This window comes from Camelus bactrianus, chromosome X (assembly GCF_048773025.1).
Source record: "Camelus bactrianus isolate YW-2024 breed Bactrian camel chromosome X, ASM4877302v1, whole genome shotgun sequence".
In the NCBI taxonomy this organism is placed as follows: domain Eukaryota; kingdom Metazoa; phylum Chordata; class Mammalia; order Artiodactyla; family Camelidae; genus Camelus; species Camelus bactrianus.
The window spans coordinates 61,427,740-61,452,631 of NC_133575.1; the positions used below are offsets into that span (position 1 = coordinate 61,427,740).

A 24,892-nucleotide genomic window follows, 5' to 3' on the forward strand; every position below is an offset into this window, starting at 1 on the left:
GCCAGAAAGAGAAAGAAAAATACCATATGATATCACTCCTATGTGTAATCTAAAAAAAAAAAAGACAAATGAACTTATATATAAAACAGAAACAGACTCACAGACATAGAATACAGACTTGTGGTTACCAGGGGGCAGGGGTTTGGGAAGGGATAAACTGGGAGTTCGAGATTTGCAGATACTGACTAGTATATATATAAAATAGATAAATAAGTTTATAGTGTATAGCACAGGGAAATACATTCAATATCTTGTAGTAGCTTATTGTGAAAAAGAATATGAAAATGAATATATGTATATTCATGTATGACTGAAGAATTGTGCTGTACACCAGAAATTGACACAACATTGTAAACTGACTATACCTCAATAAAAAAATAATGTTCTAATAGAAACATTTTTAAAAGTTAAAAAATACCAAGTGAAGTAAACTTTACTAATATATTTTATTTAATCCCATATACCAAAAATATCATCAGTTCAACATATTATTTACATAAAGATTATGAATGATATATTTCACATATTTCTTTTTGTATTAGGCTTTTGAAATCTTGTGTATATTTTATGTTTTCCAGTAACATTTCAATTCAGATGACACATTTCAATTGTTTAATAGCCACCTGTGGCTAGTGGCTACCAAATTAGACAGCGAAGCTCAAAAGGACTAGAGTAGGAAGGTTGAAAATATGATTCTAGCGAAATGAGTGCTCAGTTGCAATGTGAAGTTCTCTTAATTAATGACTCATTTGGAGAGGGAGTTTACTGTATTGATGTATAGCATACAATTTGATATGTATTTATATTTTGGCTCTGCCACTTACTTGTTCTGTGATTAATTATTTTATCTGTTTGTACCTAAGTTTTCTCATCTGTAAAATGAGGATAAAATTATTTATGCTATAAGATTGTTATATGAATTAAATTATAAAATATATGCAAATTGCTGGGGTACCTGGTATATACTAGGTACCTGATTATTGTTACCTATTAATTATTATTTTTCTGAGAAAGGCAAACTGTTTAGTGAAGTTAAGTTTTATAATAGATTGGGACAGAACAAATCTTATTTAAAAAATATTTATGATATTGATCCTAAAGTCATATATGATGGTTTTAAAATAATGTATTCAATGTCAAAATGAATATATTTGATACCCACTTTTTCCATTATGTGTTTCTTAGACTTTAGGTTAGGAGGGGGAATAGAATTTGAAATGGAGAACCCAGATACATTTCTTATTATGTTCTGCTTGTTGAAAATAAACTAATCACGCCATCTTCATTTACTGCTCTGAAAAAGTTACTAAGACTAGACATTCATTTACTTTTTAGGTAGCTACCATTCCTAAATCTAGATAACTTTAATACCCACCTAAGGAACTGATAAAAATATAGATTCTAGGGCTTCCTTCATGTAACATATCTCTGGGTGGAGGTGGAGGAATTTGTATTACAAAAAACTCAGCAGGTAATTACAATTATCAGTCAGGTTAAAGAATCATTGGAATTATTTTAGCTGTTTCATATGATATCTACTAGTCAGTGTGATGTATTTGTTTCATATATGGATGACTTGTAAAACTATTTTAGATATCAGAACACCATGATTCATCTTTACTTCCATAGAAATTTAGTTTCTAGGAAATGTTCTTTTTTTTTTTTTTGCCTTATCAGTTTTCATTTCTTCTGACCCTTTGAAGAATTTCTAGCTTCTGAGTAAAACTATTTCCTCGACCTTTTAGTTTTAATCTCAAAATGGATACTGCTAATCATCAAAAATGGCAGAGTAGGGAATTCCAGGGTTTTATCTTTCCCCAAAAGCCATGAATGAAGTGGCAAAAACTGTCAGAATCAACTTTTGCAGAACTCTGGAAACTGAAAGTTGGAACCTTGAAGAGATAAACAAAATTTATAAACTTTAACTAGACTAGATTAAAAAAAAAGAGAAGGCTCAAATTATTAATATCATAAATGAAAGTGAAATGTTTATAGAGAATTTACTTAAATAGAAATGATTATAATAGAATAGTAGGGACAATTTCGTGCTAACAAATTAGATAATGTAGATGAAATGGATGCATTCCTAGAAATACAGAAACCACCAAAACTGATCCAAGAAGAAAATGAAAATCTGAGCAGATTTTTAACAAGTGAAAGATTGAATCAGTAAACAAAACTTCCCAACAAAGAAAAACCAAGACCAGATGGCTTCAGTGTAGATTGTACCAAATATTTAAAGAATTAACAACAATCCTTTTCAAATGTTTACAAAAAATTGAAAAGAACATTTCCTAATTCATTCTATGAGGCATGTATTATACTGACCTCCAAGCCAGATAAAGACATCACAAGAAAATTACATACATCTCTTATGAATATGGATGAAAAACTACTTAAGCAATTACAACAAACTGAATTCAACAGCATATTAGAGGATTACATACACATCATGATCAAGTCAGATGTATTGAAGAAATATAAGGGGTGATTCAACATTTGAAACTCAATTATGTAATACATTATATTAATAGAATGAAGGAAGAAAAACCCACACAATCATCTCAATTGATGCTAGAAAAGCATTTGACAATATTCCATACACTTCCATGAAAAAAATGCTCAAGAATCTAGGAATAGAAGTCCCTCAACTTGATAAGGGGGCATTTATGGAAAACCTACAGCTAATAATTTACTCAATGGCAAAAGGTTGAAATCTTTCTCTTTAAGATAAGAAACAAGGTCAGGATGTCTATTTTCACCAATTCTATTCAACATTTACTGACAGTTTAGCCAGTGCAATTAGGCAAGAAGAAGAAGAAAAATCCAAATTGGAAAGAAAAAATGGAATTATTTTTATTTGTAGATGATATGATCCTAGGTACAAATAATTCTAAGGAACCCACCAAAAAAAAAACCTCTTAGGACCAATGAACAAATTCAGTAAAGTTGCAGAATACAACACTCCATATCAGTTTTATTTCTATTGACTATTAATGAACAATCAGAAAAGCAAATTGAGAAATCTATTCCATTTATAATAGCATAAAAAGAATAAAATACTTATGATAAATTTAACCAAAGAGGTTCAAGACTTAAACACTTAAAACTCCAAAACACTGTTGAAAGTAATTACAGACCTAAATAAATGAAAAGACATCCCATGTGCATGGATTAGAAAACTTGATTTTAAGATAGCATTTTTCTTCAAAGTAATATACAGATTCAGTACAATCCCTATCAAAATTCCAATGACTATTTTGCAGAAGTGGAAAAGCTGATCCTATAACTCATATGGAATTGCAAGAGACCCTAGCCAAAATAATCTTTTAAAAAATAAAGTTGGAAGACTCATGTTTCTTGACTTCCAAGTTTAAAACAAATGTATGGTAATCAAAACAAGTGTGATACTGGCAGAGGAACAGACAAACGGATCAATGGGACAGAATTAAGAGACCAGAAACAAATTATACATCTATGGTCAATTGGGTTTTTTTGGAAAAAAATATATTGAAGTATAGTCAGTTTACAATGTTGTGTCAAATTCTGGTGTACAGAATAATGCTTCAGACATACATGAACAAACATATACTTGTTTTCATATTCTTTTTCACCATGTTACTATAAGATATTTAATATATTTCCCTGTGCTATACAGTATGAATTTGTAGTTCATCATATATATATATATATATATATATATATATATATATATATATATATCAGTCAGTGTCTGTAAATCTTGAACTCTCATTTATCCATTCTCATCCCCTTTCCCCCATGGTAACCATAAGTTTGTTTTCTATGTCTGTGAGTCTGTTTCTGTTTTGTAAATAAGTTCATTTGTCTTTTTTTTTTTTTTTTAGATTCCACATATAAGTGATCATATGGTATTTTTCTTTCTTTCTCTTTCTGGCTTACTTCACTTAGAATGATAATCTCCAGGGCTACCCATGTTGCTGCAATAGCATTATTTTATTCTTTTTTATGGCTGAGTAGTATTCCCTTATATAAATATACCATGACTTCTTTATCCAGTCATTTGTTGATGGACATTTAAGTTGTTTCCATGTCTTGGCTATAGTAAATAATGCTGCTATGAATATTGGGGTGCAAGTATCTTTTTGAATTAAAGTTCCCTCTGGATATATGCCCAGGAGTGGGAATGTTGGATCATATGATAAGTCTATTTTCAGTCTTTTGAGGAATCTCTATACTGTTTTCCATAATGGCTACACCAAACTACATTCCCACCAACAGCTCCACACAAAAGCTACTAGAGATGATAAAAGAATTCAGCAAGATAGCAGGATAAAAGATTAACATACAGAAGTCAGTTGGATCTTTACACTAACAATGAAATATCAGAAAAGGAAAGTAAAGAAACAATCCCTTTTAAAATTGAATCCAAAAAAAAAAAAATACTTAGGAAGTGAAAGACTTATATGCAAAGAACTACAAAACATTGACTAAGGAAATTAAAGATTTTTTAAATAAATGGAAAGATATCCCATGTTCTTGGATTGGAAGATTAATATTGTTAAAATGGCCATACTACCCAAAGCAATCTACAGATTTAGTGCAATCCTTATCAAATTACCCAGGACATTTTTCACAGAACTAGAACAAATAATCCTAAAATTTATATGGAATCAGAAAAGACCCAGAACTGCCAAAGCAATAGTGAAGGAAAAGAACAAAGCTGAAGGAATAACCCTCCCAGACTTCAGACAATACCATAGAGCTATAGTAATCAAAACAGCATGGTATTGGTACAAAAACAGACATATGGATCAATGGAACAGAATAGAGAGCCCAGAAATAAACCCACAAACCTTTGGTCAATTAATTTTTTAACAAAGGAGGTAAGAGCATGCAATGGAGTAAAGACAGTCTTTTCAGCAAATGGTGTTGGGAAAACTGGAGAGCTGCATGTAAATCAATGAAATTAGAATACTCTGCTTCATCATACACAAAAATAAACTGAAAATGGCTTAAAGACCTGAACATAAGACACTATTAACCTCAGAAGAAAACATAAGCAAAACATTATCTGACATAAATGTCAGCAATGTTCTCCTAGAGCAGTCTACCCAGGCAATAGAAATAAAAGCAAAAATAAACAATTGGTTTTTGATAATTAGGTCAAGACTATTCAATGGGGTAAGAAGAGTCTCTTTTATAAATGATGTTGGGCAACTGCATAGCCACATGTAAAAAATGAACCTGGACTCCTTCCTCTCACCATATATAAATATCAACTCAAACACCTAAATGTAAGAGTTAAAACTATAAAATTCTTAGAAGAAAACAAAGGGTTAAATCTTTATAAACTTACATTCGGTGATGGATTCTTAGATATGATACCAAAAGCATAGGCAACAATCAAAGAAAATAGATAAACTGAAATTTATCGAAGTTAAAACTTTGTGTAACAAATGATACTGCTTTCAAGGAAATGAAAAAAGAACTCACAGAATGGGAGAAAATATCTACAAATCATTTATCTGACAAGGGTTGAGTTTTCAGAATATATAAGGAAATCTTATAATTCAACAACAATAAGATAAATAACCTATTTAAAAATGGACAAAGGACTTGAATAGACATTTCTTTAAAGAACATATACAAATGGCCAAGAAACACATGAAAAGATGCTCATCATTACTAGTCACCAGGGAAATGCAAATCAAAATCACACTGAAATATCACTTCATACCCACTATGATGGCTATAATAAAAAAGGAAAATAACAAGTGTTGGTGAGGATGTGGAGAAGTTGGAACCCTCCTACGTTGCTGGTATGATTGTAAGATTGTGCAGCCATTGTAGAAAATAATTTGGATGTTTCTCAAAAAGTTAAATATAGAATTAACATACAGCCCAGCAGTTACCACCCTTCTCCCTAGCATTTACTCAAAAGAATTGAAAATGAGTATTTAAACAAATATTTTTACAGGGATGTTTATAGCCACACTATTCAGAATAGATAAAAGGTGGAAACAACCCAAATGTCCATCAACCATCAACAGATGAATGGATAAAGTATGGTATACAATGGGATATCATTCAGTCATTAAAAGGAATGAAGTACTGTTACACAGTACAATGTGGAGAGACCTCAAAAACACTACACCAATTGAAAGAAGCTAGGCACAAAAGGACACACATTGTATGATGCTATTTCTCTAAAACATACAGAATCCATAGAGACAGAACACCAATTAATGGTTGGTAGGGACTATGGGAAGGAGTGAATGGGGAGTGATAGTTTAAAACCTATGAGGTTTTCTTCTGGAGTGATGAAAGTGCTTTGGAACTAGAAATTAGTGATTGTTGTTGTTGTGAATGTACTAAATTGAACACTTTAAAATGGTTAGGTTTACATTATGTGAATTATACCTAAAAAAATGGATACTGTTACTTTTCTCCCTCTAAAAGTCTAAGCTTCTTATATTTTGACTTGAGCAGAATCACTTATATCCTCATTAATAATCATAATAACAAGTTACTGTTTAATGAGCTCTTATAATGTGCTGTCTACTGTGATGCATGCTTTTCATGCACCATATTATTTAAATCTCACAACAATGCTATAACAGCATATAGTGAGTGCTAAGGAAGTATTTGTCGTATGAATGAACAACCATATAAGCAAAGTGCATGTGAAGCAACTGAAGTTGAAACAGATTAGATAACTTGCCTCAGGTGTCCTAATTAGTAAGTGACAGAATCCAAATTCTAAGATTTATAAAGCAAAAATACCATTTTTCACTTCAGCTCGAACCTGACATTAGGGAGAAAGACATCAAGTTCTATTTGTAGAAAAGAGTTAGGTCCTTAATATGACTTTTTGAGTCATACTGAAACTCAAATCTGTTATTTTGGTTGTGTTGCTTTGGTTATTAGACAGCTTTAATATCCAATTCTCCATTATTTACTAAATGTGTTACTTTAGGAAAATTTGATTTAACCTTCCTGAAACCAAGGCCACTCAGCTGTTAAAAATTGTAAAATAAAGAGAACAGAATGGACTGGTGAAATCAGAATTGGAAATCAAGGCTATCTTATTCTCTTGGTTTTTAAATAATGGTGTCTGATGGAAAATCTTAAGAAAACACTGTGCAGGCCAAATGAAACACTTCTCTAGGCTACATGTGGCCTGTGAGTCACCAGTTTTGACCTCTGTGTTAGTAGAAAGGAGGCAGAGAATTAAGTAAGACACTATGGTGGTTAAAGCTTGGACTGTGGAGCCATACTGCCTGGGCTGACATCATGTTTGGCCATTTAATAGCTCTGTGACTTTAGGCAAGCTTCTTAATACATCTGTGCCTCAGTTTTCTTTTCTTAAATGAACATAATCATAATGATACCTCATAAATTTGTTATGAGGATTAAGTTTATGTGTGTGTGTGTGTGTGTATCATTTAAAACAGTGCCTGGCATTTAATAAATGCTCTGCAAATATGTGAAATAAAACAAAATAAATGAACTATAAGTTTCCTTTCAGGTTTTACCATTATATGACTTAATAAGAATTTGTAGAAAGCTGATTATTTGCCCTAATTCTAATTTGGTCTTTACCTCAGTTTACCCATCTGCACAACAGAGATAATAATGATACCTGCTTTGTATGGTTATTGTTAGGATTAAATAAGTTAATATAGACAGTTAATATATTTACAGTACTTAGAACATTGGCAAAGATTAAGCACTATTTAAATGTTAGCCATGATTAATTTTTAAAATGATTACTTGGCAAAGCTCATGTAGGTCAATAATGAAAAACTCTGAAATATATTTGATAGTGTTTACAATATGGCATTGATCCTAGGAGCAGTAATAATGGAACTGAACTTTTAACCCTTCAATCAATCATTCAATAAAGCAAAATGGTGAAGTCTGAGAATAGAAAAACTTCCCAGTCATTGCATAGCCCATTTAATGCACCTTTATATCAGATTGAGATAAAAATGAAAAACAGCCTAAATTTATATCTATGAAGGCAAATAATTGAATTTATTTTTAATAACTCTTTCTGTTTTTTCCATAATAACTCTAAGAAGGAGATGAGAAAAATTAAAACTTTGATACACAGAGTTGATTAGAAGAAATTTCTATATTGGAAAAGAGGGTTATCCCCTGCCTCCCTAGTTAATCCTAGTCTACCTGGAGTAGACTATTGCACTGTCAAGTATGTAAGAGATGGAAATTATAAGTGGAATCAGATCCTGGGGTTAGGAAAAGCATGAACCCAGTCTTAATTTTTAAGATGAGAAGAATCTGATATGAAGAAATACAGGAGTCTTGGAAGGACTTGGGAATGAGGGGATGCCCGGTAAGATAAAGGAGAGTCCTAATGTGAGGGGATTAGAGATATACTTGGACCTCACACTGAATGAATAGGAAACATTGTAAGACACAAGTTTAAGGGTGTGCTAGAAGTTGGATTCTAGTACTGAGGGGACAATAACTATTAGTGGAATCTCCTTTGAAAAGAGATGGAGATTCTTCAATGTGAGAAGGAGAGATTTCACTGTGAGAAAAGTAGAGGTTCTGTTGTGAGGAAACAGACTATAGTATAAAAACTCCATTATGAATTGATTAGAAAAATATAAGGCTATTAGTGATAAAGGTAGGGGACTAAGGGGCATAATCCAACTTGGGAAAATACAGATAGGGTCTTAGGGTTTGTGTCAGGAAATTCTGTGGAATTCTGAGTTTGAAAGCATTAGATATACTGTGGGAACCATTTTATAGATATGGAGGAGATGAAATGCTCCCTGGCGTTACAGGACAGGGTACAAGAGGAGACCTTAGATTTATAAAGGGGTAATCTAATGAGAGGGGACAAGAAATGAGGCTTCCATTGGAAGGAGCAGGAAATACTAGAAACCTCAGTGGGAAAGGATGGTGTTTCCCTAGTTTGAGAAGGCAAGGGACAAGTGCAATCCTAGAGGAAAGTAAGAGAAAATAATAAGAAACCCCTGAGGAAAAGAATGGCAAAATGTGGGGCTAATAGTGGAAGAGGACTGCAGAAGGTGGGGAGTAGGTTTCAAAAAAGATAGCAAGAGGAGATAATTTTAGAAAAGCAACAGGTTTTGGAAGGGGTATGGGAGATACTGTGGGAAACCTTGTAGGAGGGTAAAGAGGACAGACACTCTATGTGAGAAGACAGTGGACAAAGCAAGTTGTCAGAAAATAATGTGGGGCCCCCAATGGGAAGGAGTGAATGCTCCTCAAAGCAGGAAGGCAGGAGACTAAGGAGAGCTCCAGTGTGACAAACTCAGGGCCTCTAGTGTGAGGGGACAGGACAGGATGTATTGTAGGATTCCTATTCCATTGGAGAAGATGAGAAAATGGTGAGACCTACAGGGAAAGAGGAATGGAGGGTTTGTCACTTTGTAAAAAGGGGAGACCCCAGTAGGATAGAACAAGGGGGTACTGTGGGATCCCAAGTGGCAGAAGATGTGAAGTACTTCAGCCTGAGTGAGAGGATCACGGGAAAAGGAGAAATCCTAGTGTTGGATAAATGAGAGCTAGTAAAAGAGTAAAGGAAATATTTTGGGATTCCCTAGGAGGAGGGAATGGGAAAATGTAGGGCTTCTAGTTGGATGAATTGATGGGATTTATAGCGTAAGCGCACAGTTTAAGGATACAGGGTATGTTGTTTCCTCAATTCGGCAGTACGGGAGTCACCAGAACGAGAACACAAGACACAAGTGGTTGTCCTGTATGAGAAAAGGGGGCCCTAGTGGAAAGAACCAGTAAATTCTTGTGGGTAGGGCCAGGAAATAATGAAAGAAACCCTGGGTAGGAAGCGATGGCGATATGGTGGGAGGGCACAAGAAATATTGTGGAAAGTCAGAGGTTGGAGACAGGGAGGTTTCCTGGGAGCTTATGGAAAACCGCAGTATGAGGGCTAAGAACACAGGGGACACCAGTGTGAAGGGTAGGGCAGACGACTGTGCTGGAGCATAATTTCCCCACCTTAGGTGCCAGCTCCACTTACCCAGGCAGAGTTCAAAGACGTAGGCATAGTAGGACCAGAGCACGACGAGGACGATAACAAGCACTGGCACCCAGGAAAGTACCCGGCGGCAGCACCGTAGCCCCCCGGACAGAGCCATCTTCCAGCCCCGCCGCATCTTCGGCTCGAAGATCGACCGAGCAGGCCTGCTGGCGCTGGGTCGGAACTGCTAGGGCAGCAGCTGGGAGGCGGGAAGGCGCGTTGTGCGGCGCTCCACTGCCTAGCCTGGCGGGAACCGTCTCCCCAAGTCGACACCACCTGTGGGGCTGCAGGGCAGAGTGCGCCCTGCCTGGCACAATAGGCATGAGTCACGGCAAGGAGGAACTGGCTGTGTTGGAGCGGAAGGTGATCCGTCAGGCAGTCGAAGCTGGGTACGCTCAGAGGGAGTGCAGTCCCTCCCCTTTCCTCCTCTCCCACCCCCTTGCTACAGCACTAAGATGCAGGGTTAGACCTCTGCAAAACTGTAAAGCGGAAGAAATTTGGGTCCGCCCATTGCTATTACTGCACTGCGTCCCCCAATCTCCTCTCTGATCTCTGTCTCTGTTTCTGTCTCTTTGTCCCCTCCCTCTCAGTGCTTCCCCCCCACACAGAAGCACACGTACATGCAGTGTGAAAGATGCGAACCATAGCATCTCATGACTTAAAGGTCATCCAGCCCCCTCCTCCCACTGCTTCTTGAACAATATGCTTAACACGTAGTGCCGCAGTTGCTGCTTGGGTAAATCCATTGACAGGGCGCTCCCTCCTTCCTTCTCTTCTTCTATTCCCCCTGATTTAGCTTAGTCCATTTTCAGAATAAATATATTGGTACAGAGAAAACGAGTGAAGGAGACATTAATTCTGTGAGGGATCAGGAAAAGCTACAAAAATAGTGACATTTAAGCTGAGCTTTAACAATAAGAGTTTGCCAAGAAGATGCAGGAAGGACCTTTCAGACAGAGGAAGCAGCATTTGCAAAGACATGGGGTAATGAAATTCCAAAAGTGTTCAAGGAGCAGTCAGTGTGGCTTGAGGATAGGGTGTGTGAAGAGGAGAGGCTGGGAGTGAGGCTAGGAATACAGGCTGAGTACAGGGTGTGAAGGTCCTTATAGACCTGCCAGGGTATGTGAACATAATCCTGTAAAGCAGATTATGAACAGCCATTAAATGTTTGGGACAATAAAGTGAAATTATCAGACTTGTATTTTTGTAAAAGAACTGGCAGGATTTTATAGAGGATGGCCTGGAACCAGAGAGACTAATTATTAGGAGGCAATTTAATTCAACAAATGTTTTTGGAGTGGTTGCTTTGTGTTAGATCAACTTTGGTATAAAAGAATGACAAAAAGGGCGTCTGTCCCCAAGAAGCTCATGTTCTCATCAGGGGACTAGGTATTCAATGACTTCAGTACAATAAGAGAAGTATAGTAAGCATTTGACTTTTATGTATTTGATGCTTACTGTTTAATGATTTCCAAAGGTCTGTGACATGAAGAAATTTGTGATTTTGCTGAGACCCATGTTGCTCTATATCCTTTTTCATGGTTATATATGCAGTAAATTTCCTGAACAGGTAAGAACTTTGTTGTTTCCTTTCAGATTAAGTTAACTTCATGGTTGATATTACTAAATTCATGATGTAATGAAATGCAGATTCATTTCAGTTGCAATATTTATTTTAATAGCTCAATTAATGATTTGTGGCCTAAGGTTCTGACAAGGATACTTAAAATACTTTTTCAACTTTTTGCGATATAATTGCCAAATATATATACACACACTTAAGGTGTACAACGTGATTTGATATGCATATACATTGTGAAATGATTACCACAATCAAGCTAATTATGACATCTGTCCCCTCACATAGTTGCCATTTTTTGACAATTATTATTTATTCAGATATATTTGACATACAACATTGTGTAAATTTAAGGTGTACAACATATTAATTTGCAATATGCTTGCCATTTTAGCATTGGCTAACAACCTGTATCACATCATATAATTATAATTCCTTCTAGTGTTGGGAACAATTAAGATTTAATGTCTTAGCAAGTTTAGTGTTTATAATACAGTTTTGTTGTCTGTAATCACTGTACTGTGTATTAGATCTTCAAGACTTATTTATCTACTAGTTGGAAGTATGTACCCTTAAACAACGTCTCTCTCATTTTCCCAACCCTGACTCCCCAGCTCCTGGTAGCCAACATTTTGCTGTCTGCTTTAACAATATCTGTTTTTTTAGATTCAACATGTAAGAGATATGCAGTATTTTGTCTTCCTCTGACTTAACTCACTTAGCATAATGTCCTCAATGTCCATCCATGTTGTTGCAAATGGTAGAATTTCTTTTTTTTTCTCATGACTGAGTAGCATTTTACATGTATGTTGACTATTGTGAATAATGCTGCAATAAACATGGGAGTGCATATGTTTCTTCAGTAACCTTTTTCATTTCCTTTGGATATATACCCAGAAATAGGATTGCTGGAACATATAATTTGTTCTATTTTTAATTTTTTGAGGAACCTCATACTGTTTTCCATAGTGGCTGAAACAGTTTACAATTCCACCAACAGTGCACAAGGGTTCCTTTTTTTATCTACACTCTCACCAACACTTGTTATCTCTTATCTTTTTGATAATAACCATCCTAACAGGTGTGAGGTGATATCTCATTGTTTGATTTACATTTCCCTGATGATTACTGATGTTGAGCACCTTTTTTGCATATCTGTTGGCCATTTGTATGTCTTCCTTGGAAAAATGACTATCCAGGTTCTTTCCATTTTTTACTCAGATTGTTTTTTTTTTTGCTATCGAATTAATTGTATAAGTGCCTTATATATTTGAGGTTAACCCCTTATCAGAAATATAGTTTACAAATATTTTTCCTGTTCTATGGGTTGCTGTTTCATTTTGTTGATTGTTTGCTGTGCAAAACATTTTTAGTTTGATATAATTCCACATATTTATTTATGCTTTTGTTTCATTTGCTTTTGGTATCATATTCAGAATATCATTATCAAGACTAATGTTAAGGAGCATTTACCCTATGTTTTCTTATAGGAGTTGTATAGTTTCAGGTTGTACATTTATGTTTTTAATCCATTTTGAGTTGATTTTTGTTTGATGTAATATAAGGGTCCAATTTCATTCTTTTGCATGAGGATATCCAGGTCTCCCAGAATCATTTATTAAAGAGACTATCATTTCTGCATTGTGTATTCACTCTTTTTAAAATTGAGTTATAGCCAGTTTACAATGTTGTGTCAATTTCCAGTGTAGAGCACAATTTTTCAGTTATACGTGAACATACATATATTCATTGTCACATTCTTTTTCACTGTGAGCTACCACAAGATCTTGTATATATTTCCCTGTGCTATACAGTATAATCTTGTTTATCTGTTCTACATATGCCTCTCAGTATCTACAAATTTCAAACTCCTAGTCTGTCCCTTCCCACCCTCCTCCCCCTGGCAACCACAGGTTTGTATTCTATGTCTATGAGTCTGTTTCTGTTTTGTATTTATGTTCATTTGCCTTTTTCTTTTTTCTTTTTTTTTTTTTTTAGATTCCACATATGAGCGATCTCATATGGTATTTTTCTTTCTTTTTCTGGCTTACTTCACTTAGAATGACATTCTCCAGGGACATCCACGTTGCTGCAAATGGCGTTATGTTGTCATTTTTAATGGCTGAATAGTATTCCATTGTATAAATATACCACATCTTCTTTATCCAGTCATCTGTCAGTGGACATTTAGGCTGTTTCCATGTCTTGGCTGTTTTAATTAAATAGTGCTGCTATGAACATTGGGGTGTAGATGTCTTCTTTAGTAGGGATCCTTCTGGATATATGCCCAGGAGCCCCATTGTGTATTCACTCTTGTCGAAGATTAGTAGATTGCCTATGTGTGGGTTTATTTCTAGACCATGTTCTGATTCATTGGACTATGTGTCTGTTTTTATGCCAGCACCATACTGCTTTGATTACAATAGCTTTGTAATAGAGTTTAAAACCAAGAAGTGTGATGCCTCCAGCTTTGTTCTTCTTGCTCAAGATTACTTTGGCTATTCACTCTTTTGTGGTTCCATAAACATTTTATAATTTTTTCTATTTTTATGAAAAATAGCATTCAAATTTTGATAGAGTTACACTGAATCCATAGATCACTTTGGGTAGCAAGGTCATTTTAACAATATTAATTTTTCCAATCCATGACCATGAGATATCTTTCCATTTGTTTGTATATTCTTTAATTTCTTTTACCAATGTTCTAAAGTTTTCAGTGTACAGATTTTTCATCTCCTCAATTTTTATAAGTATTTTTTCTTTTTGATGCTATTGTAAATGATATTGTTTCCTAATTTCCCTTTCAGATAGTTTGTTATTAGCATATAGAAATGTAACTGAATTTTAGTTTGTTGATTTTGTATCCTGCAGATTCACTATATTCATTTACTAGTTCTAGCAGGGTTTTGGTGGAGTCTTTAGGGTTTTCCACATATAAGATCATGTCATTTGCTAACAAAGACAATTTTACTTCTTCCTTTCTGATTTAGATGCTTTTTATTTCTTTTTCTTGGCTAGTTTCTTTAGCTAGGACTATATAGTACTATGTTGAGTAGAAGTCATAAGAGTGAACATCCTTGCCTTGTTTCTTATCTTAAAGGAAAAGCTTTCAGACTTTCACCATTAAGTATGATGTTAGATATGGGCTTGTCATATAGGATCTTTATTAAGTTGAGGGACCTTTTTCTATACCTAATTCATTGAGAATTTTTAATCATGAAAGGATGATGAATTTTGTCAAATGCTTTTTTCCTGTTCCTATTGAGATGATTTTATTATTTTTATCCTTCATTCTTTTGTGGTTCCATATCAATTTTAGGATTATTTGTACTAGTTTTTACACTTGATGTTGTCTCAGAAGTCCTTTAATATGTTCTCATTTTTAAAATTTGTTTTCCTTTTTGCTGTTCTTATGGGTAATTTCCATTATTCTATCTTCCAGATCACTTATGCCTTATTTTATATCACCTAGTCTGCTGTTAATTCCTTCTAGTGTGTTTTTCATGTCAGTTATTGTATTCTTTAGTTATGGCTAATTATTTTTTTATATTTTCTAGTTCCTTGTGAAAATTCTCACTGTGTTCATCTATTATTTTCCCTAATTTAATTACAATTCTTATTACTAATACTTTGAGCTCTTTATCTGGTAAATTATTTATCTGTTTCATTAGTTGTTTTTTCATTTTTTTCCTTTTCTTTCATTTGAACCAGATTCCTCTGTCCTCTAATTTTGCTTCACTTTTTCTATCTCTGTGAAATTAAGTGAAGTGGTTACCTATCCCAGTCTTGAAGTGGTGTCCTTGTGTGGGAGCATCCTTATGCAGTCTTTGTGTGCCCAGTGGCTTTGGTGGGAGAGCTGGATCTATAGGAAGCAGAAGTCACATCTTCCCCCAGGGTGTGCTGGCAGTTATCACCTTAGTAAGTGGTAGGGCTGGAGATGGAGTGGCTAGAGCTAGAGCCAGAGCAAGGTGTGAGCCAGGGCTTCTCTGCTTAGTGGCCAATACCACCCTATCCAAGGAAGTGTTGGGTCCCAAGCTGCTGGAGCAGAAGCCCTGAGGTTTAGGTCCCTTTAAGTGTGTATTTTCTGTGCTCCCAATATTGGCACCTCCACTCCAGAGGAGAGCAGTACTGGAGCAAGAGGGGCTGGAGCAGGTGCCCAGTGTGGGCCAGGAGCATGCTGGTGCAATCCTGACACACCAGTCAGAGTTCTAGACTGCTCCTGATCTGCCAACCCCATGAATGCCAGTAATGGCTGTCCGTGCCCTGTTAGGATGCTGTGCTGGGTCTGAGCATCTATAAGCATCCCCCACAACTGTGCCCTTTCCTCGGCCACAGCAGCCTCCATTCTAGTGTGAAGCTGTGCCTCAGAGCAAGAGGGTCCAGAGCAGATGCTTGGCTCAGGCTGGGACATGCTCTGGGGCAGTCACAGGAAACTGGCCAGAGTCCCAGGCAGTTTCACTCTTCTTCCTATGCCTTGTTTTGGTAGTTAGCAAGCATGTGTGCACTCTTCACGAGTGAATTCCCACTGGTTTTCAAACCAGCAAAGGGAACTCATGCTCCCAGTGTCAGACTCTACCCAATGTGTGGTTGGAACTGCTCACTCCCTAGGAAGGATCTCCAATCCCATGTAATGCCCCTCCTCTTCTGTGTTCCCTCCTAAGGTCGCAGGTCCTAACCTGATCACTTTCTCCCCTTCCTACCCAATTCTGTATGAATCTTTCTTACAGACTTGATTGTCTAAGAGTCTTTCTGCCAGTCTCCAGTTTGTTTTCAGTGAGACTTGCTCCACGTGTAGATGCATTTTTGATGTGTTCATGGGGGGGAGGTGAGCTTCATGTCCTCCTACTCTGCCATCTTGATCTCCTCCTGTTTGGTTCATTCTTATGGTTTCTAGTTCTTTAAACTGAGATTAAAATTCTCAGTTTATTCATGCATTGTCTTTTTCTTATTTTTTTAGTTGCCTGTGTTCTCTTGCATTTCATTTGGCTTCTTTAAGATGATTATTTTGGATTCTTTGTCAGGCAGTTTATAGATCTGCATTTCTTTGGGATCGGTTTCTGGAGCTTTATTAGTTTCCTTTTGTGGTGTCACATTTGCCTGATTCTTCATGATCCATGTAACCTTGTGTTGGTGTCTGTGCATTTAAAGGAGCAAACATCTTTTCCATTCTTTACAGAGTGGTTTTGGTAAGTAGAGACCTTCTCCTGATGGGTCTTTGGGCTGAGAGTATTGCTTTTGGGGTCTCAGTTGAGTGGGATTAGAGCGGGTCACATGGATGTTGCTGGGTTCACAGTAGGGTCCACAGTTGGTGGGCCTGTTACCAGGTGTATGGACAAGTATAACTCCTGCTGGGTCCCTAAAAGAACTCCCACTGGGTCACTAGGTGGTTCCCTTGGTGGGCAGGAATAGCACCAGACTGTGTCTTAGAAGGGCTGGAACCAAGTCACAGGGGTGCTACATCATCCACAGCAGTGTTTATAGTCTTCAGGCCTCATACTAAGGATATGGGTATGTATGCTTCCTGCCACATGTCTAGATGGGCATGACTACTCTCAGACCATGGCTGAGAGGACTAGAGACAAATCACATGGCTGCTTCAGAATCTACAGTTGGACCAAAGTTGATGAGTATGTCATTCAGGTCATGGGAGGGTATGTCTCCTTGTGGTTCTCTTGGAAGATGATGCTGATGGCAGGACCAAGGCCAGATGGGGCTATAGCTGAGTTAGGGGACAGGTCTGTTTTTGTATCTGTAGCCAGGATCACAGTTGGCAGGCTTACCACAACCACTTGTGTGCATGCCTGCCTTCTCAAAATGACCCTCCTTGGTGTTGGGCTCTACCGGGATTTTGTAATCTCCTACCTGGATTCCAAAGTGCTCCTAAAGGCACTTTTGTCTGTAGATTGCTGCCAAATTATTGTTACTGTTGGGGGATATGTGCTGTGGACTTTCTGTTCTACCATCTTACTCTAAATTTACCATTATTCATGAATTTTGGGCTCTTGGAACATATCTCTTGAGAATGTCAGTGGTATACTATTTAAACCAGGTAGCCTTGAAGAGGCAATGATTAAATGTGAAAGGGAAAATCTGAGCTGGGTTTTGAATAATGAACAGATAGATTACCAAGAAGATAAAGGGTGGAAGTAGGAGTTAAAGGGAAGAGGATTCGAGGAAGAAAGAAATGTACTGGCTTTGTGAAGCATCACAGCATACTTGAAGGACTGCAAGCAGTCTGATCTTGCTGAAAGATACTACAATAGTCTAATCAAGAGGAGACAGAGAATGTAGGGAGGTGGAAGAGAGGGCAAATGTAAGAATGTTTTTGGGAAAGAATCAACAGAACTTGATGACCAATTGGCAAGTGAGGAGTGAGATAAGTCAAAGCTAACAACCATATTTCTATCTTCAGTGCCTGAATGAACAGTGTTGTAAATCACCATGATAGGGTCTATGGTGAGAAGAGTGGCTTTAGTGAGGGAAGATGATGACTTTAATTTTTAGACATGATGAATTTTGTCTATATCCTCCTCTCATATGGTAAGCCAAGGCATCAATAAAATAATCTGGGGCAGGGGGCTTATGAGAGAGATAGCTCATATTCAGAGTAGCATGGAGGGGTAAGAGTCACAGAGACAATCCACTGATTGTTTTATAAATAAAGTGTCAGTGAAACACATTCATGTTCATTTGTTTAACTTATAGTTTGTGGCTCCCTTTGCACTATAACAGCACAGTTGTGTAGTTGTGACAGAGATCATATGACATTCAAAACCTAAAACCTTTACTGTCTGGCTCTTTGTGGAAAATGCGTGACATCCCCTGGTCTAGGAGAAAGATAAGGTTTAAAGACCAGAGTCCAACTACAGACATCAAGACTAGAGGATCAAAATCTCATCCAGCCACTGTAAGGAAGGAAGTGGAGATTGGCCAGGATGGAGGTGGGGGTCTCATGGGGTTCAACATAAGAACAGGGAATTTTCACCCAAGGCATCTTGGGATGCCTCAAACAGAGAACAAGCTGAGCTGAAAGCAGTATAGAAATATAGGGACTCAGAAACATGGGGGATTGACTGGAGGTTATTCCAAGTCAAATAGTGCTAAATGCAGGAATTTGTAGCTGAGACACATAGCCAAATGCCCAGAGCCAAAAAGATTAAAATATGAGAGCTAGAAAAAATACAGTTGAATTAGGATCAGTAGCAATAGTGAGTGGGGTGGATGGGTAGTTGAGGTAGTGAGAAAGAATGTCAGAATGAAAGTGTGTTTTGAGAGGTAGTGAGGGAAGTCTGAGGTGATTGCTAGAACATCTGTTAGTGTTTACAGCTTGGTTTTAACAGTCCAGTGAGATGTGATATTTTGGTGGGTCAATTAGATTAAGAGAACAATGCCAGATCAGACACCCCCTTTTCTGAGTCAGGGCACACTGTTCTTAGGTTTGCCTAAAGGAAATTTATAATATTCTGGAGTGTTTTATGGTGCTCTCATAACTGCTTTTCTAGCTGATTCACATCCAATTGCACCAAATACTGGAACTGATTAGTAACAATGCGAGTCTAGTACTTGTTTTACCATGTATTCTGTTTCCCCAATACGGAGTTTCCCAGATAGGTGGAGAGGCATGGAATAGCTTTAATGGGTAGGATCTGTTAGGAAGTAGGGGAAGACATATTGAAACCATTTGTGTGGGAAGTAATTGGAAATTGAAAGGCTAGCATGGTCTTCAATAGCCACAGATAAAATTGACAGGGTTGGGAGATGCTGATGTATCTGAAAGAGAGCAAAATAGCATGTCACACTTTTATATCTACCCTGGAGCTATTTAGCATATTGTCTTATAGATATTCTTGAGTGGCCTTTACTTCTTCTGGATATTATGGGGACTGCCAAGATTGCAGTATTTGCTCAATGGTATGGGAAAGCTGTGGGGGCGAAAGCCACAGTTGTGGATCAGTGTTTGTGTAGAGTGGGGTGAATTGTTGTAAACAAAGTCACTGTGGTAGAGTACAACTAGTCATATTGTTTGAGGAGGTAAAATAGGGCAGGTACACTTCCAGAACTTGGTTAAAGCATGCCCGTTGCTTTAATTGTTGTTCTACAGGTATTTGGCTGATATAGAGGTGGCTCTGCATGTGGAAGGCCTGAATAGTGCTTTTCAGATCAGGATATTAAGTGAGGGTCTTGGGCAAATTTTAGGTTGTTATAAAATTCATGGAGATGGAATACTTCTTTGATAAAGAAAGTGACAGTAGTAGTTATGAATGGGAATCCAGGAAAGGAGATAAAACATACCATGTTAGTGAGGATGTCTACTACTTCCAATATGGAATTACAATTTTAGGAAGGAGAAGGATCCACACTGGAGTCCAATAAAATGATATTTCATGGAGGATTTGGTGGTCAGGATAGCATAGGGTAATACTTTGCGCCTTTCAGGCCTATCTTCAGTCTGAGACCACACTGGTGTACAGTAGGTGCTCAGTAAATATTTGTTGCATGAGTGAATGAAGTTTTCACTTACTAGTCATGTTCAGTATTTTGAATAGGCTGTAGTGTTCCTTCAGTGTAGTGTGGAAAAACTACATACCGGTAGTAGAGGTACTCCCACCAGGACTTACAACAATCTTTGACCATTGGGATTATCTGAAGTGGTTAAGTAAATAAACATCTTATGTCAGAGATTCCCAAAACTATCCCCAGGTTCAATGATTTGCTAGAAAGGCTCATAAGAATCAGTATATAGTTTTATTTGTGGTTAAGACTTATTGTAGTGATGCAGTAAGGACACACAGCTAGATCATAATGGAAAAAGACACAGATGGAGTCTGGATGAATCTCTGTGCAGGCTTCCTTATGCTCTCTTCTGCCTGTGAAAGGTTACACAGAGTGTACTCTATGCCCATCAACAAAACTACAGCAATATATGTGAAATGTTGTCTACTTTAGAGGTCCATTAGAGACTTAGTGTCCAAGATTTTGGGGGGACTAATGACATAAGCACCCCCTTCCTAGGACATACACAAATTCCCAACTCCCAGAAGGAAAGCAGATGTTCATTATTAAACCAAATTATTTGCACAAAATAGTCTAGGCACAGTGAGCCACCCAAATCAGTTAACTGTTGACTGGTAATACTCCAAAAGGCAAGTTCTCAGATGCCAGCCAAGGACCAAAGTTATAAGCAGGCTCTTCTAAGCATAGTCGTCTCAGATCTGCTACATTAACTCTTTTCTATGCAGCACCCATCTGCTATGGTACAACTGATATTGATGACCAGGATATTCTCAAATCAGATAATCTTTCAGAATAAGGATTCCTCTACCACCCCTCTGATATTTGACTGCTGTTTTTAATCTAGACTCATAGGAAAAGGAAAAGTTAAAATATTTGTAAAAGAAAGTCTACCTCACTGCCTCACTGAGTTTTTTCTGGAATCTGCTGCTCTAAATTATAATGATTAGATTAAACTTCCATGAAATTTTGGAATCCTTCAAGGTATTGTTCTCCATGTCTTGATAGTGGCTTTGATCATCAAATTCTTTTTCTCACATTGGGTGACTGCCTTTAGCCATGCTTAGTTTTTTGCTTGCTTGCTTTTCTTTCCTTCTTTCTTCCTTTCTTCCTTTCTTCCTTTCTTTCTTTCTTTCTTTCTTTCTTTCTTTCTTTCTTTCTTTTCTTTCTTTTCTTTCTTTTCTTTCTTTCTTTCTTTCTTTCTTTCTTTCTTTCTTTCTTTCTTTCTTTTCTTTCTTTTCTTTCTTTCTTTCTTTCTTAGAATTAGAGGCAGATGAGTAGTTTGCCAAAGTAAATAGATAGATCTAGTTAGGCCAATATTATGGGAAAAGTAGTTTTTAGCTCCTGAAATGTGACTGTTCTGCATAACTTTCCTTTCCTGGACAATTCCTTTAGTGGAGTGGTCATTATGAAAGGATGGTAAAGAAACTATCAATAATATCCAGCAACCCCAGGAACTGCTGAATACCCTTGATTATGTGGAGAATGTCTCAGTATACAAATTCTAAAATTTTCTCTAGAATTATGTGGATGCCTTAGCTCAACATAGTTTAAGAACTCCTCTTTCAGGATTTTAAAAGCAAGTTTGATCTAGAAATGATAGTGCTATACTTAGTCTAAAATATAAAAGAGTGTTATTCACTTTTATCACAGATGTCATTTAGAATTTCCTTTTCCTTGGGAATTTAGGTCAATGTATCTTGAATTCTCAATTTCACAACCTAGGCAATTCCAGCATTCTCCCCATGATTTCTATGAATGTTCAATCTTACATCTTCACGTATGCCTCTTTGCTGTTTAGAGACCCTAGATATTAGTGATTGCCTAAGGCTTCGGCTGGGGAGAGAAGTATGAAGGGAAATGGGGAATGACTGCTAATGTGTTACTTTTGGAGGTGATGAAAATGTTCTAAAACTGAATTTTTTGATGGTTACACATTGCTTTGAATTTACCAAAAACATTAAATTGTACATTTTAAATGGGCGAACTTTATGGTATGTGAATTATATCTCAATAAAGCTGTTATTTTTTTCTTCAGTAATGCTTTGGGAATTCTAGGTCTTTGATGGTTCCATATAAATTTTATTATGATTTGTTCTAGTTCTGTGAAATATGTCCTGGGTCATTTGATAGGGATTGCATTCAATCTGTAGATTGCCTTGGGCAGTGTGACCATTTTAACAATACTGATTCTTCCAATCCAAGAGCATGGGATATCTTCCCATTTTTTTAAGTCTTCTTTAATTTCCTTCATCAATGGTTTATAGTTTTCTGTGTATAATTCTTTCACATCTTGGTTAGATTTATTCCTAGGTATTTTATTACTTTGGGTCCTATTTTAAAGGGGATTGTTTCTTTATTTTCTTTTTCTGTTGATTTATCATTAGTGTAAAGAAATGCAACTGATTTTTGAACATTAATCTTGTAACCTGCTACCTTGCTGAATTCTTCAATCAGCTCTAGTAGTTTTTGTGTGGACCTTTTAGGGTCTTCTATGTATAGTAACAGGTCGTTGGCATATAGTGACACTCTACATCTTCTTTTCCAATTTGGATCCCTTTTATTTCTCTCGCCTGATTGTTGTGGCTAGAAAGAGGCTGGAGGGATAACTCTCCCAGACTTCAGAAAATAGTACAGAGCTACAGTCATCAAGACAGCATGGTATTGGTACACAAACAGACATGTAGATCAATGGAACAGAATAGAGCCCAGAAATGAACCCACAAACTTTTGGTCAACTCATCTTTGACAAAGGAGGCAAGAATATACAATGGAATAAAGACAGTCTCTTCAAGAAATGGTGTTGGGAAAAATGGACAGCAGCATGTAAATCAGTGAAGCTAGAACACTCCCTTACACCATACACAAAAATAAACTCAAAATGGATCAAAGACTTAAACATAAGACAAGATACAGTAAACATCCTAGAAGAAAATATAGGCCAAACATTATCTGACATACATCTCAAAAATGTTCTCCTAGAATGGTTTACTCAAGCAATAGAAATAAAAGCAAGAATAAACAAATGGGACCTAATGAAACTTACAAGCTTCTGCACAGCAAAGGAAACCATAAGTAAAACAAAAAGACAACCTACAGAATGGGAAAAAATTTTTTCAAATCAAACCGACAAAGCTTGATCTCCAAAACAAATAAGCATCTCATATGACTTAATAAGAAAAAAACAAACAACCCAATCCAAAAAATGGGCAGAAGACCTAAACAAGCAATTCTACAAGGAAGACATACAAATGATCAATAGACACATGAAAACTTGTTCAATATCACTAATTATCAGAGAAATGCAAATCAAAACTACAGTGAGGTATCACCTCACACCAATCAGAATGGCCATCATTCAAAAGTCCACAAACGATAAATGCTGGAGAGGCTGTGGAGAAAAGGGAACCCTCCTACACTGCTGGTGGGAATGCAGTTTGGTGCAGCCACTATGGGAAACAGTATGGAGATTCTTCAAAAGACTAGGAATAGACTTACTGTATGACCCAGGACCCCCGCTCCTGGGCATATATCCAGAAGGAACCCTACTTCAAAATAACACCTGCACCCCAATGTTCATAGCAGCACTATTTACAATAACCAAGACATGGAAACAGCCTAAATATCCATCAACAGATGACTGGATGAAGAAGTGGTGGTATATTTTACAATGGAATACTGCCCAGCCATAAAAACCGACAACATAATGCCATTTGCAGCAACATGGATGCTCCTGGAGAATGTCATTCTAAGTGAAGTAAGCCAGAAACAGAAAGAAAAATACCATATGAGATCACTCATATGTGGAATCTTAAAATAAAAAAAAAAAAAACAAAGCGTAAATACAAAACAGAAACAGACTCATAGACATAGAATACAAACTTGTGGTTGCCCGGGGGCAGAGGGTGGGAAGGGATAGACTAGGATTTCAAAATTATAGAATAGATAAACAAGATTATACTGTATAGCACAGGGAAATATATACAAGATTTTATGGTAGCTCACAGAAAAAAATGTGACAATGAATATATGTTTGTTCATGTATAACTGAAAAATTGTTCTTTACACTGGAATTTTACACAACATTGTAAAATGATTATAAATCAATTAAAAATGTTTTAAAAAATAAAGCCATTATTTTTTAAAGTAAGAACGTATGTAGATTTGTTGGAATTGTCAGATTTACCACCAAAAGAGTGGTAGCAGTTTGCCTTCCTACCATCAATGTATGAAAGTGCCTATTTCCTCATCGTCTCACCAGCCTTGTCCTATTTTTGCCAGTCTGATACGTGAGAAATGGTGTCTCTGTGATTTCACTTTGTATTTCTCTAATTTTGAATGAATTTAATTTTTTTTTGTATGTTTATGTACCGTTTTTATATCTTCTTTTGTGAATTGTCTATTTACATTTTCCCCCATTTTTCTATTGGGTTTCTGGTTCTGTTTTTGGGTGGGGGTAATCTTTTCATTCAATTCTTAAAATTTCTTGGTAGATTAGGTATAACAGCCCTTGTCTGTTTGCGCCCACACTTTTTACCATTGACACAATGACCATCTACTGCCACTCTGCTCTGGTGCTTTATCCACTTTAACCCCATTCTTCTCATCTCTGTAATTGGAAGTGGCTGAAATACTTGTAATAGAATAATTTACATGTAGTGTAGGCTGTTAAAACTCACTATCTAGGACCATTTTTCAAGGTTGAACCACTCTGAATCTCCACCAGTCATGGGGAAATGGAGGCAAATAGAGCAGCTTGATAGCCTATTCTAGGGGGTTTGAGGAAGTCT

General features: G+C 36.6%; 1 protein-coding gene and 1 long non-coding RNA gene across 12 annotated transcripts in view; one reads left to right on the forward strand and one right to left on the reverse strand.

The window, feature by feature from the left end:
- The window catches only part of ZDHHC15 (zDHHC palmitoyltransferase 15), a 383,378-nt gene that overhangs the window by 95,061 nt on the left and 263,425 nt on the right, over positions 1-24,892 (reverse strand). Inside the window, exon 1 of one of the 11 annotated variants that reach the window (XM_010967559.3) lies at positions 10,013-11,415. The exons of 9 other annotated variants lie outside the window; for them this stretch is intronic. In XM_010967559.3, coding sequence (XP_010965861.1) covers positions 10,013-10,148 — 136 coding nt within the window. In that variant the 5' untranslated portion in view covers positions 10,149-11,415. Of the gene's footprint in view, positions 1-10,012; positions 11,418-24,892 lie in introns of those variants that run through there. One more of the 11 variants, XM_010967560.3, reaches the window with a different exon arrangement.
- LOC141576458 (uncharacterized) overlaps positions 10,264-24,892 on the forward strand; it is a 42,136-nt gene continuing 27,507 nt past the window's right edge. The window contains exons 1-2 of the long non-coding RNA XR_012504904.1: positions 10,264-10,401; positions 11,490-11,582. This is a non-coding gene — a long non-coding RNA (uncharacterized LOC141576458). The remainder of the gene's footprint in view (positions 10,402-11,489; positions 11,583-24,892) is intronic.